The 25,207-nt window shown below is 34.2% G+C and overlaps 4 protein-coding genes and 1 non-coding gene across 5 annotated transcripts; all 5 read right to left on the bottom strand.

Moving 5' to 3' along the window:
• Positions 1-1,166: 1,166 nt before the first annotated feature.
• On the bottom strand, positions 1,167-4,877 carry LOC122588834 (DNA-(apurinic or apyrimidinic site) endonuclease). The gene is made up of 9 exons (XM_043761045.1): positions 4,546-4,877; positions 3,892-3,984; positions 3,495-3,639; positions 3,193-3,394; positions 2,453-2,531; positions 2,119-2,180; positions 1,871-1,957; positions 1,655-1,758; positions 1,167-1,473 (listed from the first exon to the last, which is right to left on the bottom strand). The coding sequence occupies exons 1-9, from the start codon at positions 4,795-4,797 to the stop codon at positions 1,382-1,384; spliced, it is 1,116 nt and encodes a 371-aa protein (XP_043616980.1). The 5' UTR covers positions 4,798-4,877; the 3' UTR covers positions 1,167-1,381.
• Positions 4,878-6,781: 1,904 nt separating this feature from the next.
• Positions 6,782-11,120, bottom strand: LOC122587134 (probable UDP-N-acetylglucosamine--peptide N-acetylglucosaminyltransferase SPINDLY). Its single transcript, XM_043759223.1, has 11 exons — positions 10,924-11,120; positions 10,439-10,658; positions 10,266-10,358; positions 10,082-10,183; positions 9,828-9,995; positions 9,655-9,743; positions 9,095-9,216; positions 8,804-8,985; positions 8,445-8,729; positions 8,219-8,366; positions 6,782-7,325 (listed from the first exon to the last, which is right to left on the bottom strand). Exons 1-11 carry the CDS (start codon positions 11,085-11,087, stop codon positions 6,964-6,966), a joined length of 1,935 nt encoding a protein of 644 aa, XP_043615158.1. The 5' UTR covers positions 11,088-11,120; the 3' UTR covers positions 6,782-6,963.
• A 1,157-nt stretch (positions 11,121-12,277) lies between these two features.
• On the bottom strand, positions 12,278-15,409 carry LOC122589996 (pentatricopeptide repeat-containing protein At5g50280, chloroplastic). Its single transcript, XM_043762329.1, has 2 exons — positions 14,534-15,409; positions 12,278-13,820 (listed from the first exon to the last, which is right to left on the bottom strand). The coding sequence occupies exons 1-2, from the start codon at positions 15,343-15,345 to the stop codon at positions 12,500-12,502; spliced, it is 2,133 nt and encodes a 710-aa protein (XP_043618264.1). The 5' UTR covers positions 15,346-15,409; the 3' UTR covers positions 12,278-12,499.
• Positions 15,410-17,520: 2,111 nt separating this feature from the next.
• On the bottom strand, positions 17,521-17,620 carry LOC122590339. The gene has a single exon (XR_006322478.1). It is a non-coding gene; the product is annotated as a U6 spliceosomal RNA (small nuclear RNA).
• A 716-nt stretch (positions 17,621-18,336) lies between these two features.
• Positions 18,337-22,696, bottom strand: LOC122586434 (protein STICHEL-like 2). The gene is made up of 8 exons (XM_043758423.1): positions 22,632-22,696; positions 20,482-22,058; positions 20,144-20,363; positions 19,870-20,049; positions 19,571-19,729; positions 18,922-19,480; positions 18,784-18,841; positions 18,337-18,610 (listed from the first exon to the last, which is right to left on the bottom strand). The coding sequence occupies exons 2-8, from the start codon at positions 21,991-21,993 to the stop codon at positions 18,575-18,577; spliced, it is 2,724 nt and encodes a 907-aa protein (XP_043614358.1). The 5' UTR covers positions 21,994-22,058; positions 22,632-22,696; the 3' UTR covers positions 18,337-18,574.
• Positions 22,697-25,207: the final 2,511 nt, after the last annotated feature.

The raw sequence follows: 25,207 nt of genomic DNA, 5'->3' as shown, positions 1-25,207 counted from the left end.
TTATATGACTTGTTTACCGATAACAGTGGTTAAATTTGTACACAGTTCACCAACTTTTGTCTTGAGAGTATCTACTTAAGTTTGAGTCTTAATCTACACATTCGTGTGGATGGATTACGGAAGGTTTTTTGGAAATTCTAAGTTACATTCTAAGCATTCGTGTAATCGTGTAGTTTAGGACTAAGAGTTACATAGATTGACGTTAAAGGAAAAATAAATCAGTTACCCTCAATCATTAAGTTGCATCAATTACTACTCTTGATTGATCAAATTTAAAATAATCACCCACCGATTGATTTTTATTGAACTGGTTATCCTTCTATATATGTTATGAAAATTATTTTACCCTTAATTATATAAAATTCAATTAATTCCCATTTTCATGGCAATAAACCTTTTTAGAGATATCTTAATTCAGTAATCTCTAAACCAATCCTTGAAAATATATGGTTTAACGTGACAAATCATTGTAGCTGGTAAATCTAGGCAAAAATATGGATGTTTCAAAAAACACATGATATGTTTGGCTGAACGCGTAAACTATTAAAGTACAATGATTACGAAAAATAATTATTTTTTGTAAATATATGAGAAACTGGTTTTGGAATAGCACGTGATATGGTAGTAGTGTGTTGAAGAGGAAAATGCCACTTTTGGTAAAGAAACTAAAATGGATCACACCTTGTTTCTCTAAATTTTAATTCAGAGGTGTTATATATATTTATTAAATTCAATTTTAATTCAGAGGTGTTATATATATTTATTAAATTCAAAGGTTTAATTTATAAATTTATCTAACATGACAATATTTAAGATATGTAAAATAAAGTGTATTACGGATCATTTTCACTATAATTATAGGTTCATAGAGTAATATTGATAGAGATGATTTTTCTTTCCATATTTACATTCATAACAAGTTGCTGTTTAGTCTTTCCACTGTAACAATTTTTTGACTGATAAAAGTTGATTAAATCGTCCGTTAATGATATATTTTAACTACTTTGACCATTCTTTATTTCTTTTTTAAGCTAAGGGCCAAGACTCATGTGTCGGTTCTCAAGAAAAATGGGTTGTCAAATGTTGTAGGTTTGATGTTCTGTTGCGTGTCAGCATGGATCTATAGTTGTGGACTTCACCGAATAGTTGCCAAAACAGCTTCAAGATGAAATGCAACATCTAATGGTAGTACCACCAAAATGGAATCAGATCAAGGTAATTGCTACAAGTACCCTAGAATTCGATTTCAGTAATTCCCAAGTAGGTTTCTGATTAATGATTGATAGATACAACCACCTACACCAGAACATCAAACCTACAACAACAAATTTAGCACTAAACCCACTCTAATGAAAAGCACTAATATGTGTCTGCACTAGCATCATTCTGGGTTCACAATTTCACTTTGGTTAGCATTAGGTTCCGGCTCCGCAAGCTCAAGCGAAACAGGACAATGGTCACTTCCATAAAATCCTGCAAGAAAGATAATATTCCATATCAAAGACACACCAACTCAAAAATAAAGAAGAATTTCACAGCAAACCAAACAGGGGATATATAACATTACTACTGAGTTTGATCTTAGCTCTTGACAGCAAAATGTTTTGAATATACAATACATGTGCATGTATATATAACAGATAGTAAAGCATACCTTCCAATTCAATCCCTTGCCCATGCATCTCGCATTTGACAATCTTATCCTTAAGCTTTTCCGACACCAAGTGATAGTCTATCCTCATCCTTTTACCACGATACCTATAAAGATTCATACGAATAATTAAAATACAAGAAAGATGATATACAATGAAGATTATGACAATAGTACAAGCATGAGCTGGAAGCACATTTGATATCTAAAAGCACATACTTTCCAATAGGGTTGCCAGACCATGAGAAGCCACGCTCCATATCTTTGTCATTGTGGAGATATCTGTATGCATCTATTAGCTTTCCCCTGAAAATAAAAGAACAGTATATGAACATTATCCAACATCTTATATATGGAAGTTATTTCAAGATGGTAAGAAAATGGCGCATGGGTCCATAGCTTTCAATGATTGCACATAACGACAGTCTGAACACTGAAATCATGGAAATTGTGTAGAATATACTTACTCTGTTAGAATGGAACTAAAACGCTTCCTCTCAGACAAGGTAAAGCCAGGCTGCCCACAGTCCTGCATTCGACAGTTGAAGTTAGTTTCCAGAAATTAGTCAAATGGAAAAAGTTTGAGCTTTAAAATGGAAATGTATTTATTTGTTTTTAAACTAAATTGAAATGTATAAGTATTGTCATTATAAGTATATTAGTAAGATAAATGTAGAAGCAGCCATATTTTCGACAATACCAAGCAGTAAGCACCTATTTCGACATTCAAAAATTAAGGCAGAACTTTAAGCAGGGAAGTGAATAGCGGTTCGGATAAAACCACTTAAAGGAGTACATCACCTCTTTATTTGGAGGAATATAACCATTGAGTTTTGCACTTTGAAAAAAATCTGGATGACTAACGTCAATCTCTTCATGGCTGCACAAAATTAAACCCCCATCGGCAAAAAAAGATACAAGCAAAGATCAATAGATAAACAAAATATAAAATACACAAGAACATGTACAGGCTTACAATAGATCAGGTCTAATGAACTGTCAACTAAAATGTGTATCACTATTTGGATGTTTAACTAAAATGAAAACCAAATGCTGCAGATGGCAAAATGGGTGGGTCAGATAGCGGGTCAAGTCAAGCATCGGTAAATTTTAAATTTTTTCTTAATCTTTAATAATATGGACAAAATTTTGTTACCGAAATAATGATTCGATTTATAAAGAAATAAGTTATGAGTTTAAAAACTATTAAATATGCTTAGGGGGACATTTAAACCATTTGACCAGGCTTTATTTGATATAAGTTTTGGTCTTTCTGCAGTTTTAAGCTGTGCCCATTTGATCCAATAGTAATATAATATACACCCAAAATTCAAATCAACTGATGTTCACCTAAACAGGTTCATATTTTCTGCAATGGTGAAAAGCCTTGCTGATATCCACAATAGACACATTTTAACAAAGAACAGATTAAGCAACAATCTTAGGAAACTAAATTATGCTGATATCAGAAGTGTATGCCTAATAATAATGAAGCTCAAACAAAGAACTGCACAAAAAGCGATCTTGCTAAAGAAAGGTACCTAACATTAAGATCACCACACCAGATGAGGGATTTATCTGTAGATTTCAAGATGAACTCCTTAATTCTTTTATCCCATTTTCTTCTCCTTTGGAATGACGTTTCTTCATCTTTCCAGCCATTATTCGGTACATATGTATTCATTATACGGAATGATTCAAATTCAGCAATTATAACTCTGCCATCTGCCTCATGCTTGGAAACTAGAGCATCCTAGAATATCAATAACTTGTAGAAAGAATAACTAATATTTGGATGAAGTACTTATTTGTTGAAAAAGTAACTTATATGAGAGTAGTGTACCCGAGCCATCTAGATTAAAGGAAACCTTCCTTGGTGGAAAGCATTTCTTTACAAACAATGCGGTTCCAGCATACTTTGAATCAGAAAGAGACCACCATACATCATATTTTCTAAAGGTGGGGCCTGATAGTGCTCGTGTTATAATCTGCAAATTTTGTCAAATGAAAACATATAATCCAATCCGTAAACATTCATGTAAGCCTGATTCTTACTTAAGCCGTTTAATGCAGTCATTTCTTAAATGTTCATGAAGTTCAAATCAATCTTGAAAACGAACACATTCCAATCACTCCCAAAATTGTTTTTAGCTAGAAGTTTAATAACATTAAGAAACAAAAACAATTAATAGCTTTAAAGAAAACAAAGCTTGCATATCAATATTAAGATGATGAAGTACCAGTTTTTCTTCTCGTGAAGCATTGTTATCGTCCTTCAACTCTCTTGGGTTTTTCGGAGCACCTTTGGAACCAGCTGCGGGCATCCTTACTTCCTACCATCGTATTATGTAAAAGATACATATAAGCAACATGCTTCTACATAGTTAAATATTCAGACCAAGTATGCCATGCAACTTGCAAATGTAAGCTTTTTAAGTCTATTTCTCAACGAAAAGCAAAATCTGCATTTTTATAAGTACATTGGGTGTTTAAATATCATTCAGTTCAATGGTCTCGAATGCTAATGACTAAGATACTAATAATAATAATAGCACCAAAAGTGTAAGTCTCAAATGGATAAACACTATCTACACCTGCAAAACCAAACCCATAAAGTCATAAACCAATGAAGTAGAAATCTCCTAGACTTATCAGTTATATAAAAATGGAATTTAGATTTTAAAGCTATACCCACTTGAAATAAGCAAACATAATATACAAATCATATCAAAAACACATCAAAGAAAAAGTCTATTCTAAGGTCCAATAACCACCAAATTTTGACACTCGTGACATCCCATTACACCATTTCTCACACATTCAACTATATATACATACCAATATATGAAAAAAATTAAACAATGTATTGAAAAATACAAGGGTAAAAAAGAAACCTGTATGGCAATGACATCAGGATCAAGATCATCAATAAACTTAGTGAATTCAGGACAATTATTTTTAATTCTGAGAAGAAAGCTGTTTGCATTCCAAGTCAAGAACTTTGTGGGCTCTTTTTTCTGGGTTTTGTTTTCTTCTTCGTTTTCAACAACTGTTATTGATTCAATGGCTGTAGAAGAAGAAGAAGAAGAGAGATTGGGTTTCTTGAAAGAAGTGTCTTTTTGGACTGCCTGAAAGAATCGCTTCATTCTAATGAAAATAATGATCTCCAGACCCTTATTGGCTCCTCCGGATGTTTTGCTTTCTTATGGACTGGTTGCTCATCTACTTTGACTTGTCAACAAATATCACCATATTTTATGGATTTAGGTCCGGGTATACTAAATATAATTGGGTCGGAGTTGAATCGGGTATCTGGGTCGGGGATCATGTTTGAAATTCCCTTGGAAAAAACTTAACTAAATCTGGGCCAAACTCAACTCATTGCCATTTTTTGTCGTAAAGACATCCGATTGCTAAGTCATTTTAAAATACGAGAGCAAGTACCCGCGCGTTGCGACGGTGAGATGATGGGGGTGATAGGTCATAAAGTATAATAGCCAAATGTCTTAACCGTACGGGCTCCGCCCTCGAATTTAAAAATTCGTCGAAAGTATATCGAATAACATCTCTAATGAAAGAGCATGAAATTTTAAAAACACCTATATAATTTTTATATTTTATCGATGTTGATTTTGAACGAATTGGAGGAATAAATGATTTATGGATGAGAGGGAAAAAAGATTATTGGTTGAGATTTGATGAGAGAGAAATGGTGTTTGGTAATATATAATTGATAGAAGAGACATTTTGGGAAAGTAAATGTTGAATTGAAAGTTGAAACTCTATTTGCTTTATAATATAAGGGTGGGGGGAGAGCTTCCCCGCTCCTCCCTAATTTTTTTTCTCCTCCCCTCCCCTCCCCGAAACCTAGGAGCACTTCACCACCTCTCCCCACCTCTCCCCTCTCCACCCTTTTCTATTTAATTTCATTTCTATTTATTTTTAAAACTAAAACATTTTATTTAATAAACTAAAACTAATACAACTTAAAAACACAAATAAAACACATAATCTTATTCAAACATACGAAAACAAGTAAATCATAAAACTTGGTTGAAAAAAAAAATAATAAAGAAGAAAGAATGGAGGATGGTCTGTACGGCCAGAAAGAAAAGAAGAAAAAAAATGAGGAAGAAAAGAGAAGAGAAAGAGAGAAAAAGTAGGTGGGCCCCACTTTTTTTTCTTTTTTTTTTTTTGCAACGGTCACAAAACTGGGTACCCAAACCGGCACTACTGTGCCCAGGCTGCTCCCCTCCCCACCGGTACCGGGGGGTCGGAGCAGTGTTCCTTCCGGTACCGACCCGGTACCGGTCCGTGCCTCGACCACTCCGTCCACTCTAATATAGATTTGTAAGTGTAGCACTTCTTTTAAAAATTGAATTATGTGGTCCACCTAAACATTGTTTATAAATATCTGTTTGTAAGTGTAATACTTTTTTTTTCTTAGTTTGTTTTAAGGTAGTTGGTATCATAACGATAACAATGTTGACTAAAAAAAAGGATTTCTTGGGTACATAGTAGGTCTAATATGTCATGACTTTAAGCTAGCTAGTCGCTACTTATATTAATTATAGATTTATCATCTATATTCCGTCACAAATATAACAATATTTTGTGGATTTATTTACACTCATCACGTTAACCTACTTTCGAACCCACATCATGAGTTTCTTTCTGTCAACATTACAGTTCATTGCCACCTTGATTTCGATGATGATGATGTGGCCATGGATGATAGTAACGTGATGACTAGTTTTGGCTAAAGCTATAGAGGTATAAATTCTTTGTTTTTACGTCAAATACAAGTTGAGGCTTTTAGCTATTAGCAAAAAATAAAAATTGTGGCTTGAATAGAAAATTTTGTTACATTTTTTAGATTTCTGCCATTAGATAGGCAACCAAGTTTCAACGTAATAATGATAATAATGTCAAATATTGAAGAAATTCATTTTAGATTATAGCATTTCATGGTTCTTGTATGTATAATAGAAGTAGGACCATGATGGGACGGTGTAAAATGAACCGATACACTAAAACATAAGTTGGAGAGCATGAAAACCAAGAAGCAAAAATATAATATCAACTCTATCGAGATTCTATATTGTGAACTGGACTCAAACTATGGTCTTGTTTTGTGCATGAAAACATAACTCTGACTTTTCTTGATCTGAATGATGTCGTTTGAATACAAGAGAGCGACCAGACAAACTGGGGAAATTGAAGATCTAAATATATGCATTATATACAAATTAGTGACTCTAACCCCAGAAATGAGTAAAAATTTAATGTCAACAAAGATTAAACATACAACCTCAATTGAGACTTGGTGCACACACTCTACACATGGCTGCTGCTTTAATCAAATTGGATTTAGCTGCATCCAGTAATGGGTCAGCCTGAAGTGCTTTATCGAAGCAGAACTTGGCTTCTTCCCATCTCTTCTCGGCAACAAATACAAGCCCTAGATTGTTATATGCCGGTGCATAACCAGGCTGCAAGTCTAATGACTTTGTAAACATAGCCTTTGCACTTTCATATTGCTTCTGCTGTCGATAGAAGTTTCCCAAATTACAGAAGATCGTATGTGCCTGTTCGGGTTTTGCCAACGACAAGGCTCGTTTATATACTTCTTCAGCTTGTGAAGAAGATGGCTCAGATAGTTGCAAAGAGATGCCTGTGGTTAAAGAGCAATTAGCATGGAGAACATCTTGTGAGGAAATATTGCCCTTTCAGAATTGCAGTAACAATTTTGTAAATTGTCGAGTTAAACCTAGTTTATATGGGGGTGTTAGGATTTGCAATTTGAAAGTGCTTATCCAACATTCAGTTTTTAATGGTCAGATAAACAGATTTTCTTTCTAATTATCTGAGAATTAATATTATAACAGCTGCAAACAAACTGATCATTGAAGGGTATAAATAAAAACTTACCTGCTTACGGCTTTTAATCTAATAATCCCAAAGATGGATTCCTTTGCGATAAAAGGAACCAATATGGACCCCTAGATCAAAAAATGAATGGTCCGCACAAGATTGATTCAAATCAATGTGATTGGAAGATCTAGAAAAGTACATGTGAATGATACTTTTATCACATGTGTAAAAATCTAATCAAATGTGACTTGCGCAGACTCGAGTTTTTTAGGGGTCTTAAATGACTCTTTCCAAAGTAATATAATTCCCGTGATAAAATCGGCTTTTTACAAGAAGCTTGTTCTGGTCATTAATTCTATTAATAGAAAGCATAAATAGAATTAGTCAATCACTCAAAAATCTGATTGCTCGAGTTCAAACAGCATAAGCACATCCAAACACCATCTTTTATAGCCCATTTTACTACAAATGATTATCTCATTCCAATTATTCACATAATAACTTTCAAAACACACATCCAGACACCACTTAAGAAAAGCTCAGTTGGTTCTATTCCACAAGATACCCTTAATTTATGTCTGACAACTTTCTTTCCAGTCAAATTGTGCAACTTTCATGGGAGGGAAAGAGTACCGAACAATAAGAAAACCGGGTTGGTGGTTCAAATGCAGATGGTATAACATTGTGACATACCTAGATTTGACCAAGCATAAGAGCATTCCTTGTCACGGGCCACGGCGGCCTTGAGGTATGTTTGGGATGTTTTAAATTCTTGGGTACACAGACTATGTAGCCCAAGCTGATGCCATTGTACTGAATCATTTGGGTCTTCTGATATTGCCTAAGATACAAGTACATATAAAGTATAAACAGGTTTGTTTTTATTGTCTCGAATGACTAAGTAATACTATAAAGTTACCTGCTTTAAACTGTAAATTGCTCGTTCTTCAACCTCCATTAATTCATTCTGTTCAATCTTAAACCCTGCTGCAATTTCATGTTGGGCCTTGTGAACCATGGCAAGCCCTGCCCAGGCAATGGGGAGCTCAACCGCAAGAGCATCCCCTTCCTTAAGTATAGAAGCCATTTCATTTCCAGCCCATGAAAGCTGTTCACTAGGATTTTGTGACCTTTCAGCTTCCCTGATTCGGTGAACGGCCACAGCATATCGAGTTGCCAAACAATTGGACTCCAACTTTGCAGCCTGAGATTAATACACAATATTAAATAAACATATGACTTATTTTACATAATGATTTTAAAAAACACCATATTCACCTTCTCCAAGCACTTCCCCGAGTGTTTATGATCACCAGCCATGTAATATGCATTAGCAAGATTAGTCCACACATGAGCAACTCTTGGATCTGCTTTTGCAGCAGCTAATAAACATTCTTTAGCAACATTAATTGCAGTAACTCTATCCTCACAAGCCCCATTGTCACCATTTGCCCCCGCACCTGATAATTTGAAACGCCAGTTCTACTTCTTACATACATTTGTTTAATATCTGCTAAGTACTACCTAAAAAAATATAAAGAAAACAGGCAATGGAAAGTACCAACATACCTGCGACTACGGAACCATATTTACACAAAAGAAGGGCAGCGTAGTTGATAAAAACAGAAGGGTGATTTTGGTCTTTTAAGATGAGGTCTTGGAAACATTTTGCTGAAAGCTCCAAATTTCCACTGTATGACAAGTATATACAACCACGTATGTCAGTGAAAAAATAGCAATAAGATTAGATTATCTAATATCCTATAATCAGGGGCACTTCCAAACACTATTTACTAAAACAAAGCAGCATCCGAACATCCGATTATCTTATTATAACAACTTCAACTAGCATAAGCACTCCCAAACACTATTTCAACTGCCCATTACATTACAGCTTTATCTGATTTAAATTATCTAATATCACATAATCACTTTCAAGACACACACCCAAACAACCCCTAAACATTGTATCTATGGCTTCTTGATGATTATCAAAGATAACAACACATATCTATATCTTGCATCCACACCAATAAATTCCAACTTCATCATTCACTCATGGATTTCAATTATCTAAATGAAATTAGGTTTATCTCCACTAGTAAACTAAATCAAAAGGAAGTCCTTACTTTTGAAGATGAGCCATTCCAAGGTTCCCAATGCAGTCCAAGTTTTCAGGAGCAACCGCCAGCAAAGATGAAAGTACCGATATAGCACTCTAAAGAAACAATAAGATTCATCTAAGGATTTTTGAAACATTTTGCTTTAAATGTTGGAATAATGGAAAACAAACCACTTTTACCTGCAAATGGCCAGCTTTTAATAGCAATACACCTAAAGTGTTCCAAACAGATGCTTGTTTAACATCAATTGTCATCGACTCATTTAACTTGCTAATAATTTCTTCAAGCTCCTTACCCTCCGGTTCTTTTCCTGAACCATACTCCTCTGAACTTCCCAGCAAAATACACTTAACAACAAAAGGATATTAACTGTAAAATCATACTGTTTTTGTAAATCATATTTTATGTGCAGGAACACAAAGCTGAAATGCACCTGTGCATGATGAGTCTGAACCAAAGAAAGTAAATCTGGCCTATCAACATCCTCATCACCACGAAGTAAGATTTCCTCGGCCTTTTCATATGCCATAACTGCCTAAATAATACAATCAAAGTTAGTACAAAAGTAACACATATGAAGTATATAATAAGTTTATCACAGGCAACACTTGTTCTACCCTTTGTGGTTGTCCCATTCTTTGATACATTAATCCAAGTATAAAATGAACATGAGCATTCTTCGGCATCTTTCTTGCAACATGTACCAAGCCCTACAAGTATCAGACAACCCGTCACATACTCAATTTACTAACACAATTTCCCAGACTATCTAACGACTAACATGACTCACCGTCTTAAGGCTGCTAACTTTTTCCTCACGAGAAGACGGAATACCAGGACTATTATGATCACCTTCTGCATCACCTCCACAATCAATGGGAATTTCCATCTTTCCGATCCTTGAACGCGATTTTACCAACTTTTTCGACTGTTTACCTTCTACTTCTACCAAGTCAGAATCTTTTCCCAATAAACTCATTTTATCTTGATTAATTTCTTCATTACTCAACCTACACACATTAATTAACATCACATTTTACTTCAAATGACCCTTATACAAAACCAACATTAAATTTCAAACTTATAAAACAAGATGTTCCAATTCACACTTATATCTATAATTCCAACATTTCTCGTAACTGGTAATTTATTTAGTCCTACCGAGGAATACCCACAAAGAAAAAAACTATAAAAAAAAAAGCTTAAACTTTAAAGAGCTATATATAAATGTAAATAATTGTATGTGTATAAACATAAAAAGGAAAGAAATGTGACCTGGTGGTGGGGAAAGAATCCAGGGGATCAAATTCAGTAGGAGGGTCAACGTTGAGGTCAGCTAAGACTTTTTTTGGGGGGTGATGACGTGGTGGTACTTCAATGGTGGTGGCGGAGGAGTTGTGGCCGCCGGCGGGATAGTTGGTTGCCGGCGGTTGAGACATGGGTTTTTAGGGTGTGGGTTGAGTGTGAAGAGAAGATAATGACCAAACAAACATGAAATTTGGTCAAATAGTTATATACTTTTTCCATACGGTCTTTTTTTTTTTTTTTCCTTTTTTTTTTAAAAGAGCAAATTAATATAGCTAAGACCCTCACCATATTTGCATGCGGGAAGATTGAAACTCATAATCCTATAGGAAGAAACCAAAAAGTAAGAAAATTCTTAGCTATATTAATTTGCTTTAGTGGAAATTGAGTTCTAACATTCTAAATGCTCTTATATCAACCCAAAATTTATACACTAAAAAAATTTCAAATGACGATTTTTATATACAAAATATTATCTTTTATGCATGTAATAAATTGCTAATAACAACACTTGACTGTCATTATCATTGATTTTTATATAGTATTTTGCTATAAACATAAATGTATTTACTTATATTAAAAATTGTGAAAAAAATTTATTCATGTATATGAAAAAATGACTATGAAAAAAGTATCTTTAATAAAGAAGCATACTAACGATTACTCCAGGAGTCCAGGATAATCCTTTTTTTTAAGGACAAAATACGAATAATTATAATGATTTAAAGTTATTTTAACATCTTGATGAATCATAATTCATACACATTGTTTTCGAAATCTTATCTAATACTATTCACCATATAATGAATGATATGGTTTTTTATTACATCTTGAATTCTCGATGCATCATTCACATTGTTTTTAAAAAATCTTCTACTCGTATAATACTATTCACCATGAAGAGACTTTTCCATGAAGAGGAAGAGGAAGAGGTGAAGTATGATACATCCTCAGATCATTTCCCGGTGGAATGAAAGGAGAATTAGGATATATTAGTCAACCTCTTCCTTCCTTTTCTTTCCTTAACACTTTGCTATAGTCGATAGAGTTGATGAAAAAAGAGCAAAAGGGAAGAAAGGGGAAGGAAGAGAAATCAATCTTCTGCTCTTGAGCTTCATGAATGGTGAGAAATGAAAGGATTGGAGAGGTTCATAGTAAAATCTATCTTCCCTTGTCTTCTTCCTCTTTCTTTTCCTTCTCTTCCTAAATGAAACTCGGAAACAAGAAATAACCCTTCCCTTCTATTCCTTTGAATCCCTTCCTAGCAACCATAATCAAAAATCAAAGTCATGATCCGAAAAAGATTGCCAACACATGCTGAACATAAGTACAACTTGGGAGTATTCATATTAGCCACCAAAAAATAATACAACAATTTATTTACAAAATACAAGTGTGTAATTAGAAAAACAACCATGAACCATTGAACCAGTCTAATAATCAGATCAGCGGTTTTCAAGTTGCTTATGGAATCCATAACTTGTGATTGATCCAAACCGCTGCAGGTTGGGCTGCGTTTTTAAAATATTCTAAGGTCAAATTCTGATCATTGTCTGGTTCCAACTGAATTTGAACCACAAGCACCTGACCATTTTTTCTTGTTCTTCCAAAACTCATCTTTCTTTGCTTTCTTCTTAATTTTAACCCAACCCAACTTACTACTGATTATACCCATAATTGCACTCTTATCCTTCTTATTCTTAGTTGCAGCTTTCACATCCAAAATCGACCTTAACTTGTGATACGATCTAGCATCAGGTACTTGCCCACTCTTCACCATCTGTTTATGATAGTAAAACGCCCTCTTAAAATCCCGAACACGAACATAAGCATAAATCATTGTAGAATAAGTAACTGAGTCAGGTTTCAATTTGAGCACAGCCATCTCTTTTAACAGTTGTGGCAATTTACCCTCCTGCCCTCCACGAGCATACGCATTTATTAGCATATTATATGTCATAACAGTTGGCTGCAAACCAATCTTCCCAAATTCACATATCACATCCCGTGCTTCACCATACTGGCCTTGTTTAGCAAACCCGTCCACAAGAATATTAAATGTCACACGGGTTCCTTCCACTTTATCACTAATCATCATTTTCCATATTCTCATTAATGATTCAGTGTCACCCGCTCGTCTGAATGCATCGAGTAGAGCCGTGTAGGTTTCTATTGACGGCTTTACCCCTTCCCGTAACATGTTTTGAAATGTCAAATCAGCTTTTTCGTGCCACCCGCTAATTGAATAAGCGTGTATAAGAGCTGTATAAGAATGAGAAGTCGGTTTTATACCAAATTTTCTCATTTTCAAGAATGCATCAGCAGCCATATCACTCATCTTCTTTTGGCGCCCATAAGCACTAATTAAACAAGTAAATGACTTAACATCTGGCTGTAATCCTGTTTCTTCCATTTCTTGCATAAGTTTTTCGATTACTTCTGGTTGCATTCTTCGACTGTATGCATCCATTAGAATGTTGTAAGATGCAGTTGTAGGCATTATTCCTTTTGCTTTCATTTCAGCAAAGAGACCTTCAGCTTCTTCAATTTGATCTGATTTGCTATAAGCATTTATAATTGTGTTGTAGATAATTGCATTAGAAGCAACCCCTTTTTTCTCCATTTCTAATTGGATAATGAGTGCTTCTTTCTTCAAACCCTCATCACAAAATGACTTAATAAGAGCACCCATGACTTCTAAACTCCATTTGAGTCCTCTCATGTTCAAAATTTCAAAAAACTCCCAGGCGTCTTTTGCACTATTGCCTTTTCTCCTCATAATTGTGATCATTATGGAACATGTTACATGATCTGGTTCAATATTGTGTCTATCCATTATCTCAAACAGTTCCCAAGCCTCGTCATATCTACAACAAAAAGAACCCAAAATCCCACTATATAAGACATAATTTTGCTAGCACAAATACAGTTGAATCAAATGAGCTAAATCATAACAGAATTTGGAAACATAAAAGTAGGCCCGTAAAGAGTTCTTTGAGTGTATGGCAAAAAGGGACCGGAAATATGATTATGTATTAAAAATCGATACATGGCAAAATCAAAGGTGAGAACAGGGAAAGATGCTCAAGACATGTGTCAAGCATTGAATGTATCCGGAGTGTTTTAGGCATATCTGTATGATTTGGAGAAACAAAGAAGGAGGTGATGTAAGAAGATTGTTTGATGAAAAATATTGCAAATACCTAATTATATCTAGCTTTAGGCAGTTTCTGCATGTATAGGAAGCATTAGATGCAAATAAGACTAATCAATTGCTTAAAGCCAGCCAGCTACGGATGCGTAAGATTTTGCCATTCCTTTGCCATGGGTCACATGAAACACAGCATAACACAACTAACTAATCATAAAATCAAAAGACATTAATAATTCAACATCCATCACCTCAACACATACTACATATATCAAATCCTAACTACTAAATCACTAATCATGATATGAAAAAATGAATCAAACAAAAGAGCCAAACTCGCCGAATCATACTAAAACCTTTGAACAAGTAGTAAAATTTAGCTATGAAACAATGTATTAAACAACAAAGATAATATTCAAAGAAAAATACCTCCCGCAATCCGAAAGAGCTGAAATGGCGGAATTAAACACATGAACTTGCTTAAACTCGACGGAATTAGGCAAATTATCAAACAAAATCAACACCTTATCACCCATCTTAGCTCTCCCCAACACCGGAAACAAAGTCGAATAAGCCCATGGAGTAACCAAAGAAGGCTCTTGTAAACTCATCCACTCGAAAAAATACAAACAACACATTATCAATCCATCTTCATGACCCATTAATCCCAACACCTCAACACAATCTCTTTCACTTAATTTCCCTTCAAACTCTCCCAAAACCTCACCTAAAGTCACATTTTCAGGCAAATTCCTAGCAAGTTCAAGAACTTCATTAACTATAAAGCCACAGCTTTCTTCAAATTCCCTTCTGGGTTCTGTTCCTGATCCTGTTACGGGAACTGGGTCGAGTTCTGATTCGGGTCCGGACCCGGGTTCTTGGATATCCGAACCGGGTACGTTTGGAGCAAGATGCCAAGAAGAACGGCGGTTTTTTTGGAGAGTGAATTTGCCTTCTTGAGGAGGGTCTGGGTGTTGTGAAGAAGTTTGAAATTTGAAGAATTTGTGAATTGGGTCTGTGATAATTTCATCTTTTCGGGGCTCATCTTCTTGTTCTTGGAGAAAAGGGAGAAAAATTGAAGGGGGATTTTGATTTTGGTTGTGGGGTGAAGTAGCTGAGAGATGGGTGTGATGATTGGTGAGCTTTTTAAAGATAGATACAGAGGTTATATAGCGGTGGGGATGGCGGTGGTTGAGGAAGGTTGAGGGTGGAAAAGAACAGTGGTGGAGGCTGACGGCCATTGTTTTGTTGTCTCAGTTTTGAGCTCACTTGCTCATGAAGTCATGATATGCTATGAAGTGTGCTAAGGCCAGAACGAAGTCGGTTGATGGAACTAGAGACCCGCACGAAAATAATTTTTCAATCCTAAAAAGTAATTGGTTGAAATTAAAAAAAAATAAAATAAAAATAATTAATAATAATAAAAATATTTATATAAAAATAAACTTTACTGTCATTTTTAAGGTCCGAATACTCCAATACTGAATAGGTTGAGATGTAGACATTTTACCCCTACTAAAAATTAAGAGACTACTTTAACATTCTACCAAAGGTAGAAAAGGAACCTCTAGCTTTACTATGCATAAAGATCATACCCTTGATCCCTAACCTCATTGCATTTTTTGTTTTTCTATAAGTAAACGAAAAATGATTTCATTATATCACCACATTAGCAAGCTGCTAAAGTCATATATCTTACTAGTTATAACATACAACACCAGAAGATACATTCTAAATAAACCCCATTCCAAAATTGTCCGATAAAATACCATTGTTTTTCACCCCAGTACTAACTGAAAAAAAGCTTTTCAATTAGTTTGTAAAAATTAAAAACAACTTAAATTTACAAATTTGATAAGTTTACAATTAAAAAAATGTTAAATAGAACAATATATTAACTCTTGAATCATGGTTAAATTGATGTATGAAGATTCACGAAAAAATTGATATATGATTATTTTCATGATGCACGGTGATTTTCAGTGAATAGAAACCTGGTGTTTCATTTGTTTTACTTTAATACTTGTTATATTTTACCTAAAACCTACAATAAAATACATAAATCTATACTATATACGAGTAATAAAATATGTATCCCTGACAACCTTAAAATGTCCAATCTTTTTTGTTCACTAATTTAATTAATATAAGTCACGGGTTCAAAACTTGCTAGAAACAAGTAAAGAAATTATAGCTTGTGAACCATGTATGAAATGGTAAATTAGTATACATGAGTTCTATGCGGTGTGCGCTCTAGGTATCAAGATGGTACATGGGACCGGAGGATTCTCACTCATTTACTCAACTAAGATACCTATATATACTACATTATAAAGTATTTAGTTCTTCCATTTTTTCCACCAAGTAGTTGATAACCTTAAAATGCTCATTCTTTTTTATTCACTAATTTAAAATTTTCAACTAATATACCTATAATACTGTAATGAAACTATTTATAACATATATACATTAACCCTTAAAAAACTACACTACTTTTTTTACATCAATTATTTTTAAATTAATAAGCACAATGTTACCGCTATCACTACTGCCACCGTCATTATCACCCATCGCTGTCACAACAACATGTTACCACCACCACCATCATATGACCAATACTACCTAAAAATTCATTTTAAAATATATATTGCAACGATATTGTCAAATAGTTGGTTATATGGTTGAGTTGTTTAGAAGAATAAGCTATTTTTGTTAGAAAAATGTTAAACGTTTACTTAATGTGAATAAAAGGATTATGTCTTTGTATCAAAAGCTTACCCCTAAATTTTATTTATGTGTAAATGTTTTGTCGCAAAGCATGAATATAATTTTAAGATTTTTTTCTTGCCAGGCAAATTATTATTATTTTTTATGTTTTTATTTGAACATCTTTCTCTTTTTTTTTTTTTTTTGAACAGCTATTAGTTCTAGGTTATTATATCGTAAAGTTAGTTGACGATGAAGACTAGTAAAGTGATTTCGAAAGAAGCGATAAGGTCTTTGTATATGAGACAAAAATGATCGTTTCACGTACAAGAAATGTATATTTATGTTATCTTTTAGGTCTATCAATAATTTTTCTTCTTTATTAGTTGTACAATCATGAAATTAATAGTTGTCTGTTAATGAAAATTTTGGTTATGAAAATTATGAGCTTTTTAGTGAAAAAAATATGAATGGCCTTTTAAAAACTTATAATGAAATTAATATTATTAACTCTATTCAGGCTCGTAAAGTAATCAGTTAGGCAATCACCTTCTCACCTCGTTGAAAGCACCCTCGGTCACCAATGCACCATGTATAAGTGTTATCATGGTCGCTAGTCGACTCATCACACCCAAACACGCTTTTTCAAACCAAGTTAGCTCGTAGGTATATGTTTGTTTTTCCAGCTATTACATTATAGATTTTTAAACATTTTTTTGGACCATTTCTCAATTTGGTGTCATCTTTGCGCTAGGATCATGTTATTTTTCTCTGTATCATTTCAGTTTCATCATATGTCCCAGAAGGGATGCAAGGATGATAACATCTAGGCTATACAAACGTACTCGTCCAATGTATTTGTTATTTGTGTTATATATGATTTAGGTGGTGTCTCGGGATCGGTACCACCTTAGGTAACATCTTGGGGGTTGTCCAATGTAATGGTCAAAAACGATCCCTAGGATACTCCGGTTAGACCATGTACATCCAAGTTAGAAAGAAAAAAAAGCCTTCTCATTTTCAAACAACCAAAACAGGAAAAACCCCTCATCTATCTACTTGTTTTCATGGCTCGATTCCAAATCACATCAATAACTTTCACGGTTGCAAAGGTTAAGATGAAAAGGTGATATAAACATCATCACCCACACGTGCATCTATAAAATTCAACAGTATGAGAATTTTCAAATTGTATAACATTATTGTCCCCTAAATGCTCACCTCATATGTTAGATCCATTGCTCATCTTTTTGTTATTCAAAACACAAACAAAAATGCATTCAAAACTGCCGAATTCCCCTCTTCATCCACACAAACCAATCTTACACAATGATGGCCACCCACATCCACAGGTAGATCATACACCTTTCATGCACATGCAGGATGGTGGATCCCACCTTTTTGCACGTGCCGGTCACTTTACATCCATTTCAGAAGCCCCATACCGGGCCTTCTAAACATGGTTTCTAATTCTACTTTCTAGCTTCCAGTTCGTTTAATATTGGGCATACCACCCTCACAGTTCCTTCATGAATCATGTTCTTTCATTGATCCTTAAACAGCACATATGTTGAAACAAGTAGCATGATAATTTGCACAACACTTGGATCTATCATGAATTCTTGTATGCTAACTTTCATACTTACACGACAAGCGACTTTATAACCTGGCTATACTAACAAAAGTATGTCCCTAGACCTTAGCCGCTGCCTCGAGCATCAAATCACATTTAAGGCTAGCGCATGGTCGTGCCTGTACCACCAACTATGCACCCTGTTGTCGAACCCTCAGCTGCCAAGCCTGTTTCCAAAAATGAAATTTCAACTTCACTTCATAGTGTGATTAAAACTTAATTAATATAGATGTCCTATATATACAAATTACAAAATAACCAAGAAATCTAATTGACCCTAATAGGGTCCAAAAAGATTTTGATAGTTATAAACTTATAAAATTCGGCAATCTATCAATACCTTCTTCAAAGGATACATGGGAGATTTCCAACAATGCACTTTTGTGTCCTTTTTCTGCCTGCATCATTGCGAATAAGGCTATATAATACTCCATATATAAAATCAGGGATATTTAATCAAGTAAAACAGTAAATGGACCTTTCAACCACATTGCAGCAACAACTAAACTTTTTGCACAAGCCACACATGACATAAGTATCATCAGCGCAGGAGCAAGCTCTAGAAGTTGTAATTTCCGAAATGGGCAGAGCAAGAGTGTTGTCTGCTTCACTTGCTGATGTATCTAATGAACTAATCTTTTTATGATGTTTCACACTATTAGGCCAACAACATGACTGCTTCCCTGGTTCTTGAACAGAATAGGCAACACTTAATGCATTTCCATCACTATTTCTTATCGTTCTTGCTTGTTCTTTTTTGTGACAACAAAGATACGAACAAGAGGACCCACCATCAGAGATATCATTAACATTTTCTGATAAACTGGTGGCATTCTGGTTGGAAAGCTTGTTTCGACGAGCACAAGTGAAGAGCCTAAATGAGAATTTCTTAATGTTTGCATAATCTGATTGACAGATCCTGATCTCAACATTACACCCCAACGCAGCCTGTAATGCACTTGCTATTGGTTTCCATGACTTCTCAGCTTTTGATACATAACTTTTATGCTGGAACTTGAGTTCGACTACAGCCAGTCCTACAAACAGAAAACAACTCATGTTAATTTTCTGTAAGCATAGATTAGTTGGTTACTGCTATATATAATTCGAAGTTTGCAAAGTAATACCTTGATGAAAACAAACAGAAGTCAAATGCCCATGTCTTCGAAGGAAACTGCTGAGTGAAATGGACTTGCAGATTTCTGTAGTTCTGCTCCATATTGACTCCAGCGCCACTTTATCAGTAAGTTTTTCCAATTCACATCCGCTATTGTGGTCAACACTAGCTGCAGGGTTTCCAACAAGACTGTCAAAAACTATATGTCGACTAACTGGAATAAAGGCAGCAACTGATATAGAATACATACGTATGTAAATTAACTGAGTTGAATCATTTTTAAGATTTAGGATCAGAAATGATTAGTACCTCTTGGTTGTACTGATCTTACACATAAACTTGAATCGTTTGCATTAAAGGATGGTCCAGAGCTCAACTGTAATAAAGCAACAGTGAGCCATGTTGTCTGGTTCTTAGATGCTCTCAGTTGTTTCTCAGTTTCAGATAGTATCTTCAGGGCGTTATTAAGTTGCTGCAAATCAGCTTCAGCTGAAACAACAATAGAAATAGTTCCGAGTATAGGACTAAGGATCACAAACATGATTTGAAAACAGAACTGTATAAAGTGATGAGATATACTCACAAGTATGCCGTTCGAAGAATTGTCTTTTAACCTCAGAAGCACCTTCCTGAAATTTCCCAGCAAGAATATCCATAATAAGATTTGCCAGCTGTGATATTAGTTGCATAGGATCAATTCTTGATCTCATAAGCTCACGGGCCCGTTTAACTGTATTTGAAGTGTCGGACGACATAGCCATAGCCAGTAGCTCAAACAACTCTTCATCAGAAACAATACCAATCTGTAAAAATGCAAATGAAAAACACAAAAGATAGGGAACTTATAACTTAATATCTACCCATTAAGAGTAATTAAGATTAGGAAGACAATAACATGAGTAAAACCATAAAATCACTCACTAGTTCATAGGTCAGAGACAAGGTAATTCTTCTCCCGAGTAAACTAAATTGTTCTAGAGTCATTTCTGCATCTCGAAGGGATCCGTTAGATCTTGTAGCAATGAAATCTAAAGCATCCTGGTCATATTCAAACCCTTCGTCAAAACAAATTTTCTTCAGTCTGCAAACAATATCTGCTTCGTGAATCTTTGAAAAATGGAATCCTTGAGACATGGATATCACACCACGTGGCAGCTTGCTAAGGTCAGGAGCGATCATTACAAAAACAATGTGGCGCGACATTTCCTCAAGGCTATTCATGAGAGCTGACCATGATGACCCGTGCATTAGCTGGCACTCATCGATGATGAAAACTTTGAAACGGGAGGAAACTGGTGGGAGCATGGCACTCTTTAAAAGGTATCTAAGATTTTCAGATTGATTCATACTAACTGAATCTACCTCCTTAACATCCCGACTTCTCCCCGCAAAGAACAACGTGCATTCTTGACAATTACCGCATGGTCTGTTCTCCTCAGCCGATAAACAATTTAAAGCAGCAGCAAAAATTCTTGCAGCAGATGTTTTACCGGTTCCACGGGGGCCATGAAAGAGATAAAAAGAAGTAACTTTTTGACCCAAAATTGAACTCAAAAGGGATTTTGACACCACATTTTGTCCCACCAATTCATCAAACGATTTCGGGCAATATTTCTGACTGAGACACTTAGGACTTTCTGAGAATGGAGTGGTTTCACTACCATAGTGTTTAGATACACCAATGTCCTGAAATCTAGGAGTACTTGACCAACAGGAACCAATACCACATCCTCCATAATCCGTATCTTCATGCTCTATATCTTGATGATCATTATCATTATTTTCACATAATGGTATCCCGGAACTGGACCCTCCAAATGAAGCATCACTCATGGATAAGCATGGACTGCTAACACAACTCAGGATATCACCTCCTACAACTTTAGATGATTTATAATGTTTCCTTTGCCGAGATCTTCTTTTAAATCCAGTATGATTGTGTCTTTCTGCCTCTAGGAATACCTCCATTGGTTCGTTATATGAACCTCCACCCTCCATATAATCCCTCGTCGGCATCATGCAAGGTAGGTCATTGTAATTATCACAATATCTTTTACTCAGTGATCTATCCTCACAGACAGCCACTTCTTTCGTTTCAAGTAAACCTGACTTATTAGTTTTCCTAGACAATCCCAACTTAGACTTATGTGTAGCTTGACCATGATGCATCTCCCAATTAACATCATGATCATCACTCTCCCTAAGCAACCCCAAATCATTCATTTCAAAAGTATTGGTTTCACGGGGAAAATTATTTGCTTGTTCAAGAACAATGCCATTAGTCGAATTAATTTCCCAATTCAAATTGTCAACAAAATTAGATAACCTACTTAGTGAGTTAGTGTCAGGGTCTCTAAGTGATCTAACTCTTCGAAGAGCTATCAATGTTTTCGATATGGGAAGGTCAACTGAATGTCGTCTCCCATCCATCATCTTCAAATTAAATTCACTAATTCAATTTGTTTAAACCATAAACCCACCCAAAATGACTTCCCAACCTGAAAAGGAGTGAATACATTTAAAATAATTATTAAGCAGTCTTCTATGAAATTAAAAAAAGCAACAAACTTTCATCTTTATTCATGAAAAAGAACCTAAGCCATAATTCCAAAAAAAATATATATATCTAGCTAACCGTTTTGCTTAAAAGCTACCGTTTACAGCTCCAACTAAAAGCTACATCTACAAGCTACAATTACTTTTGCCAAGCATCCACAAATCATAAATAACAACAATAAATGTAATTTTTTAATCTTTAAATCAATGTTTCAAATACTTATTTATTAAACCCACAAATCATTTTCAGAATACTAATGTAGTAGTCGAAATCCTAGACATTCTTGCCGGATGTTTTTTTATGGCAGTCTATCTACCCGAGATATGACCGTCTACATCTCACCTCCCTCATACCGCCCGGCGGAATTAGTCAAAGGTGAAACAAAAAAGTTGAAAGAACAAGTATATATATTTATCATATTTAAAACCTAAAATGGGGAGATAATAGCAAACATTAAAAAAAAGTTATCGACACCATTACACCAAACACACAAAAAATAGCAAACTGTATGTACCTTTTCACATTATCAGAAAACCTCAGTAAAAAATTGTGCATCAGAAAACCCACATTTCCTCATTCACCTGCAAATAAAAAAAATTAAAAACAGAGTGTAGATAAAAATAAAAATAAAAACAGGCCCAAATAAAAACAATGGGAAATCCAATTTCACGGAATTTTGTTTTAATTAAAAAATGCAGCTTCACGGAACTCAAAATCAAGACTTTGGGGATGATATATGATTATAAAAAACAAAAATAAATAGTTCTGTGTGACGAAAATCAGAAAAATACAAAGAAACAATGTACCAAAAGACAAATAGATATAAATAGTTTAAAATGTAAATAACCACAAACACACGCACCTGGCTGAGAATAATATAATATAATAACTATATAATGTTGAAAAAATGGGAGAAGATTAAGGAAACTTGGAAGACTTTAATGTTTTCAAGGATATATATATATAACAAACAAATGAACCCTATACAAAAAATATATCTACATATATATATATGTAGATATAGATGTGGTTGTAAGTATAATATATTGGTAATGGTGAGGTGAGGTTTTTCAAAGAAGAAGAAGAAGAATGTATCAATGTAATGTGGTGGGAAATAGAGGTGATATAGTAAAAGTAATGTTGTAATTAATTGATATTAATTAATACTGGTATATATTAAATGGAGAGGTGTTGTGGTGGTGTGATTTACACTCAATGTTTATGTTTCACAGTCAGAAGCTTTCTCAATCTTTTTTCTGAAGGGGAAAAATAAAAAAAAATAAAAAAAAATAAAAAAGAGAGAGAGAGAAAGATATAAACAAACTATGCTACTTTACTGGTTGTCAGACTCTCTCTAGGGAAAAAAGTAAAATAATAAAATACGAGTAATGTGCAGGGGAGAACACTGAACATTACTGGTTTGATGGCAACATTTGGATATCAACTCTACTCTACCCTAGTCTACTAGTCCCTCCCTCATAAATAAAGGGGTTTTGGTAGAGTGAAATGGAAAAAAATAATCAAAATCACTTCTTTAGTTTGGTTTCATTATATAATGAAAAGAAAAAGAGAAAAGTGAGAATGATTTTTATTATCTCTATCCTTTATAAATCGGAGAGAATTGTGAAAATGGAAATGGTTTTTAAATTTTTTTTTTAACTTTTTTATGGAGTTTTTCTATTATTCATATATATTTCTTAAAGTATAAAATTAATAAGCTATGTATAATTTTTTGATATTTTTTAAATAATTTTGTTTATTTTTTTATATTTCTTTTATGTTCATTTTCTGTTACTGTCAAACAATTAAATATATTCTCTTTCCATATACTCATTATCTTCTTATTATTTTCATTCTCTATTACATTTACATTCTTTATGATTTTATCTTACCAAACACAATGTTAAAGTCATGACTTTGAGATCTCATATGACCAAAAGGTTAACTTTTTATTTTTATTTTTTTTTTTAAAAGTTGATAAACCTAAAAACATAAATAAAACATAAGCCTATAAATATGTCTAATATTTTAGATGTTAAAAACGTGTAACCTTGAGTTTTTTTTGAAAGGTAAATTTCATTGGAAACTTCGTGTCGCGATTCGATACGTTGTCTTAACCGGGTCCGCGTTAGAGAGCTCACTTGAAGTAGAAATGCTTATTTCAAATACCCGATGGGGAAAAAACCCCTATTAATCTGCCCGGAGGCACGACGATTAATAGGGATAAACCCTGTTCCCTCATAATTGAACCTGAGTATACCCAAGTCAAGCCCTCATAAAAGGACTTAATTCTCATGTCCTCCTAAGGCTTAAACACAAGACCTCTTACAATGGGATGGTCTTTCAAGTCAAAACACTTGAAACATACTTTAAAATGCATAAATAAAATAGAGTTAACACAAATGTTCTATATACATGTTGTCACATAAAAGAAAATAAAATTTTTCGGTTAGTGAAGTTGGACAATCCTCATCTTTAAAATTGAAAATAAAGGTTCAAGATTAAAACTTAACATTTAAATTTCAACCTTTGATTTTAATGGACTATTAAAGTTGTTTCAACTTCATCTATAAAGTTAGATCAACTTTAAACAAAAAATATCAACAAGTACAACATCAGTGATCCAAATTTAGCTGTTAAACTTTTGTATTCAAACTGGTGTCAAAAAATATATTATTATTTTATTTTTAACATTTTTTTTATATAAAAGATACTTAAAATACCATTAATGAAATTATTTATAATATACATTCTTCAACTTTTAAATAATTACACCGCTTACTTTTTACATCAATCACATTACATTAACACCGCTACCAACCTCCCGTTGCCGCCGTCGTCACATCGCACGAGAATTTTTCTATTACTCGTATATTATAAAGGAAATCTCATTTTAAATTTCAACTTGCAACATTCAATAATGTACATATGCTCATGCATGATGCATCATACATCAAAATCACATTATATCAATAACCTACACTATTCGTTGCTTCCACTACCATCAATCGTGCTGTTAACGCCACCATCATCGACGCTAGTCGTCGCCATCTGTCACCGCCACCACGACCTCCACAATCACACCTATTA

The sequence above is a fragment of the Erigeron canadensis genome, chromosome 2, assembly GCF_010389155.1.
Source record: "Erigeron canadensis isolate Cc75 chromosome 2, C_canadensis_v1, whole genome shotgun sequence".
NCBI classification, from domain to species: Eukaryota; Viridiplantae; Streptophyta; class Magnoliopsida; order Asterales; family Asteraceae; genus Erigeron; species Erigeron canadensis.
The sequence above is the reverse complement of the archived record's forward strand: the minus strand, read 5'-3'. Positions and strand labels throughout refer to the sequence as shown.

Bases quoted from the DNA above. Each gene is read 5' to 3' on its own strand.
- LOC122588834 (XM_043761045.1), bottom strand. From the start codon at position 4,797: ATGAAGCGATTCTTTCAGGCAGTCCAAAAAGACACTTCTTTCAAGAAA. The intron at 1,759-1,870 runs GTATGTGCTTTT...GAATCTTTATAG, and splicing joins TCTGGCAACCCTATTGGAAA to GTATCGTGGTAAAAGGATGA. The intron at 1,474-1,654 runs GTATGCTTTACT...TCTTTCTTGCAG, and splicing joins GCAAGGGATTGAATTGGAAG to GATTTTATGGAAGTGACCAT.
- LOC122587134 (XM_043759223.1), bottom strand. From the start codon at position 11,087: ATGTCTCAACCGCCGGCAACCAACTATCCCGCCGGCGGCCACAACTCC. The intron at 9,996-10,081 runs GTGCATTTCAGC...TTTGTTGTTAAG, and splicing joins TTCAGACTCATCATGCACAG to TGTATTTTGCTGGGAAGTTC. The intron at 8,367-8,444 runs GTAACTTTATAG...CTTGTATCTTAG, and splicing joins CAATTTACAGTTTAAAGCAG to GCAATATCAGAAGACCCAAA.
- LOC122589996 (XM_043762329.1), bottom strand. From the start codon at position 15,345: ATGGCCGTCAGCCTCCACCACTGTTCTTTTCCACCCTCAACCTTCCTC. The intron at 13,821-14,533 runs GTATTTTTCTTT...TTTTTGTTGTAG, and splicing joins GCTCTTTCGGATTGCGGGAG to ATATGACGAGGCTTGGGAAC.
- LOC122586434 (XM_043758423.1), bottom strand. From the start codon at position 21,993: ATGATGGATGGGAGACGACATTCAGTTGACCTTCCCATATCGAAAACA. The intron at 19,481-19,570 runs GTATTACTTTGC...TTCTGTTTGTAG, and splicing joins TTCTGTTTGTTTTCATCAAG to GACTGGCTGTAGTCGAACTC. The intron at 18,611-18,783 runs GTATTGATAGAT...TTTTGGAAACAG, and splicing joins CCATGTATCCTTTGAAGAAG to GCTTGGCAGCTGAGGGTTCG.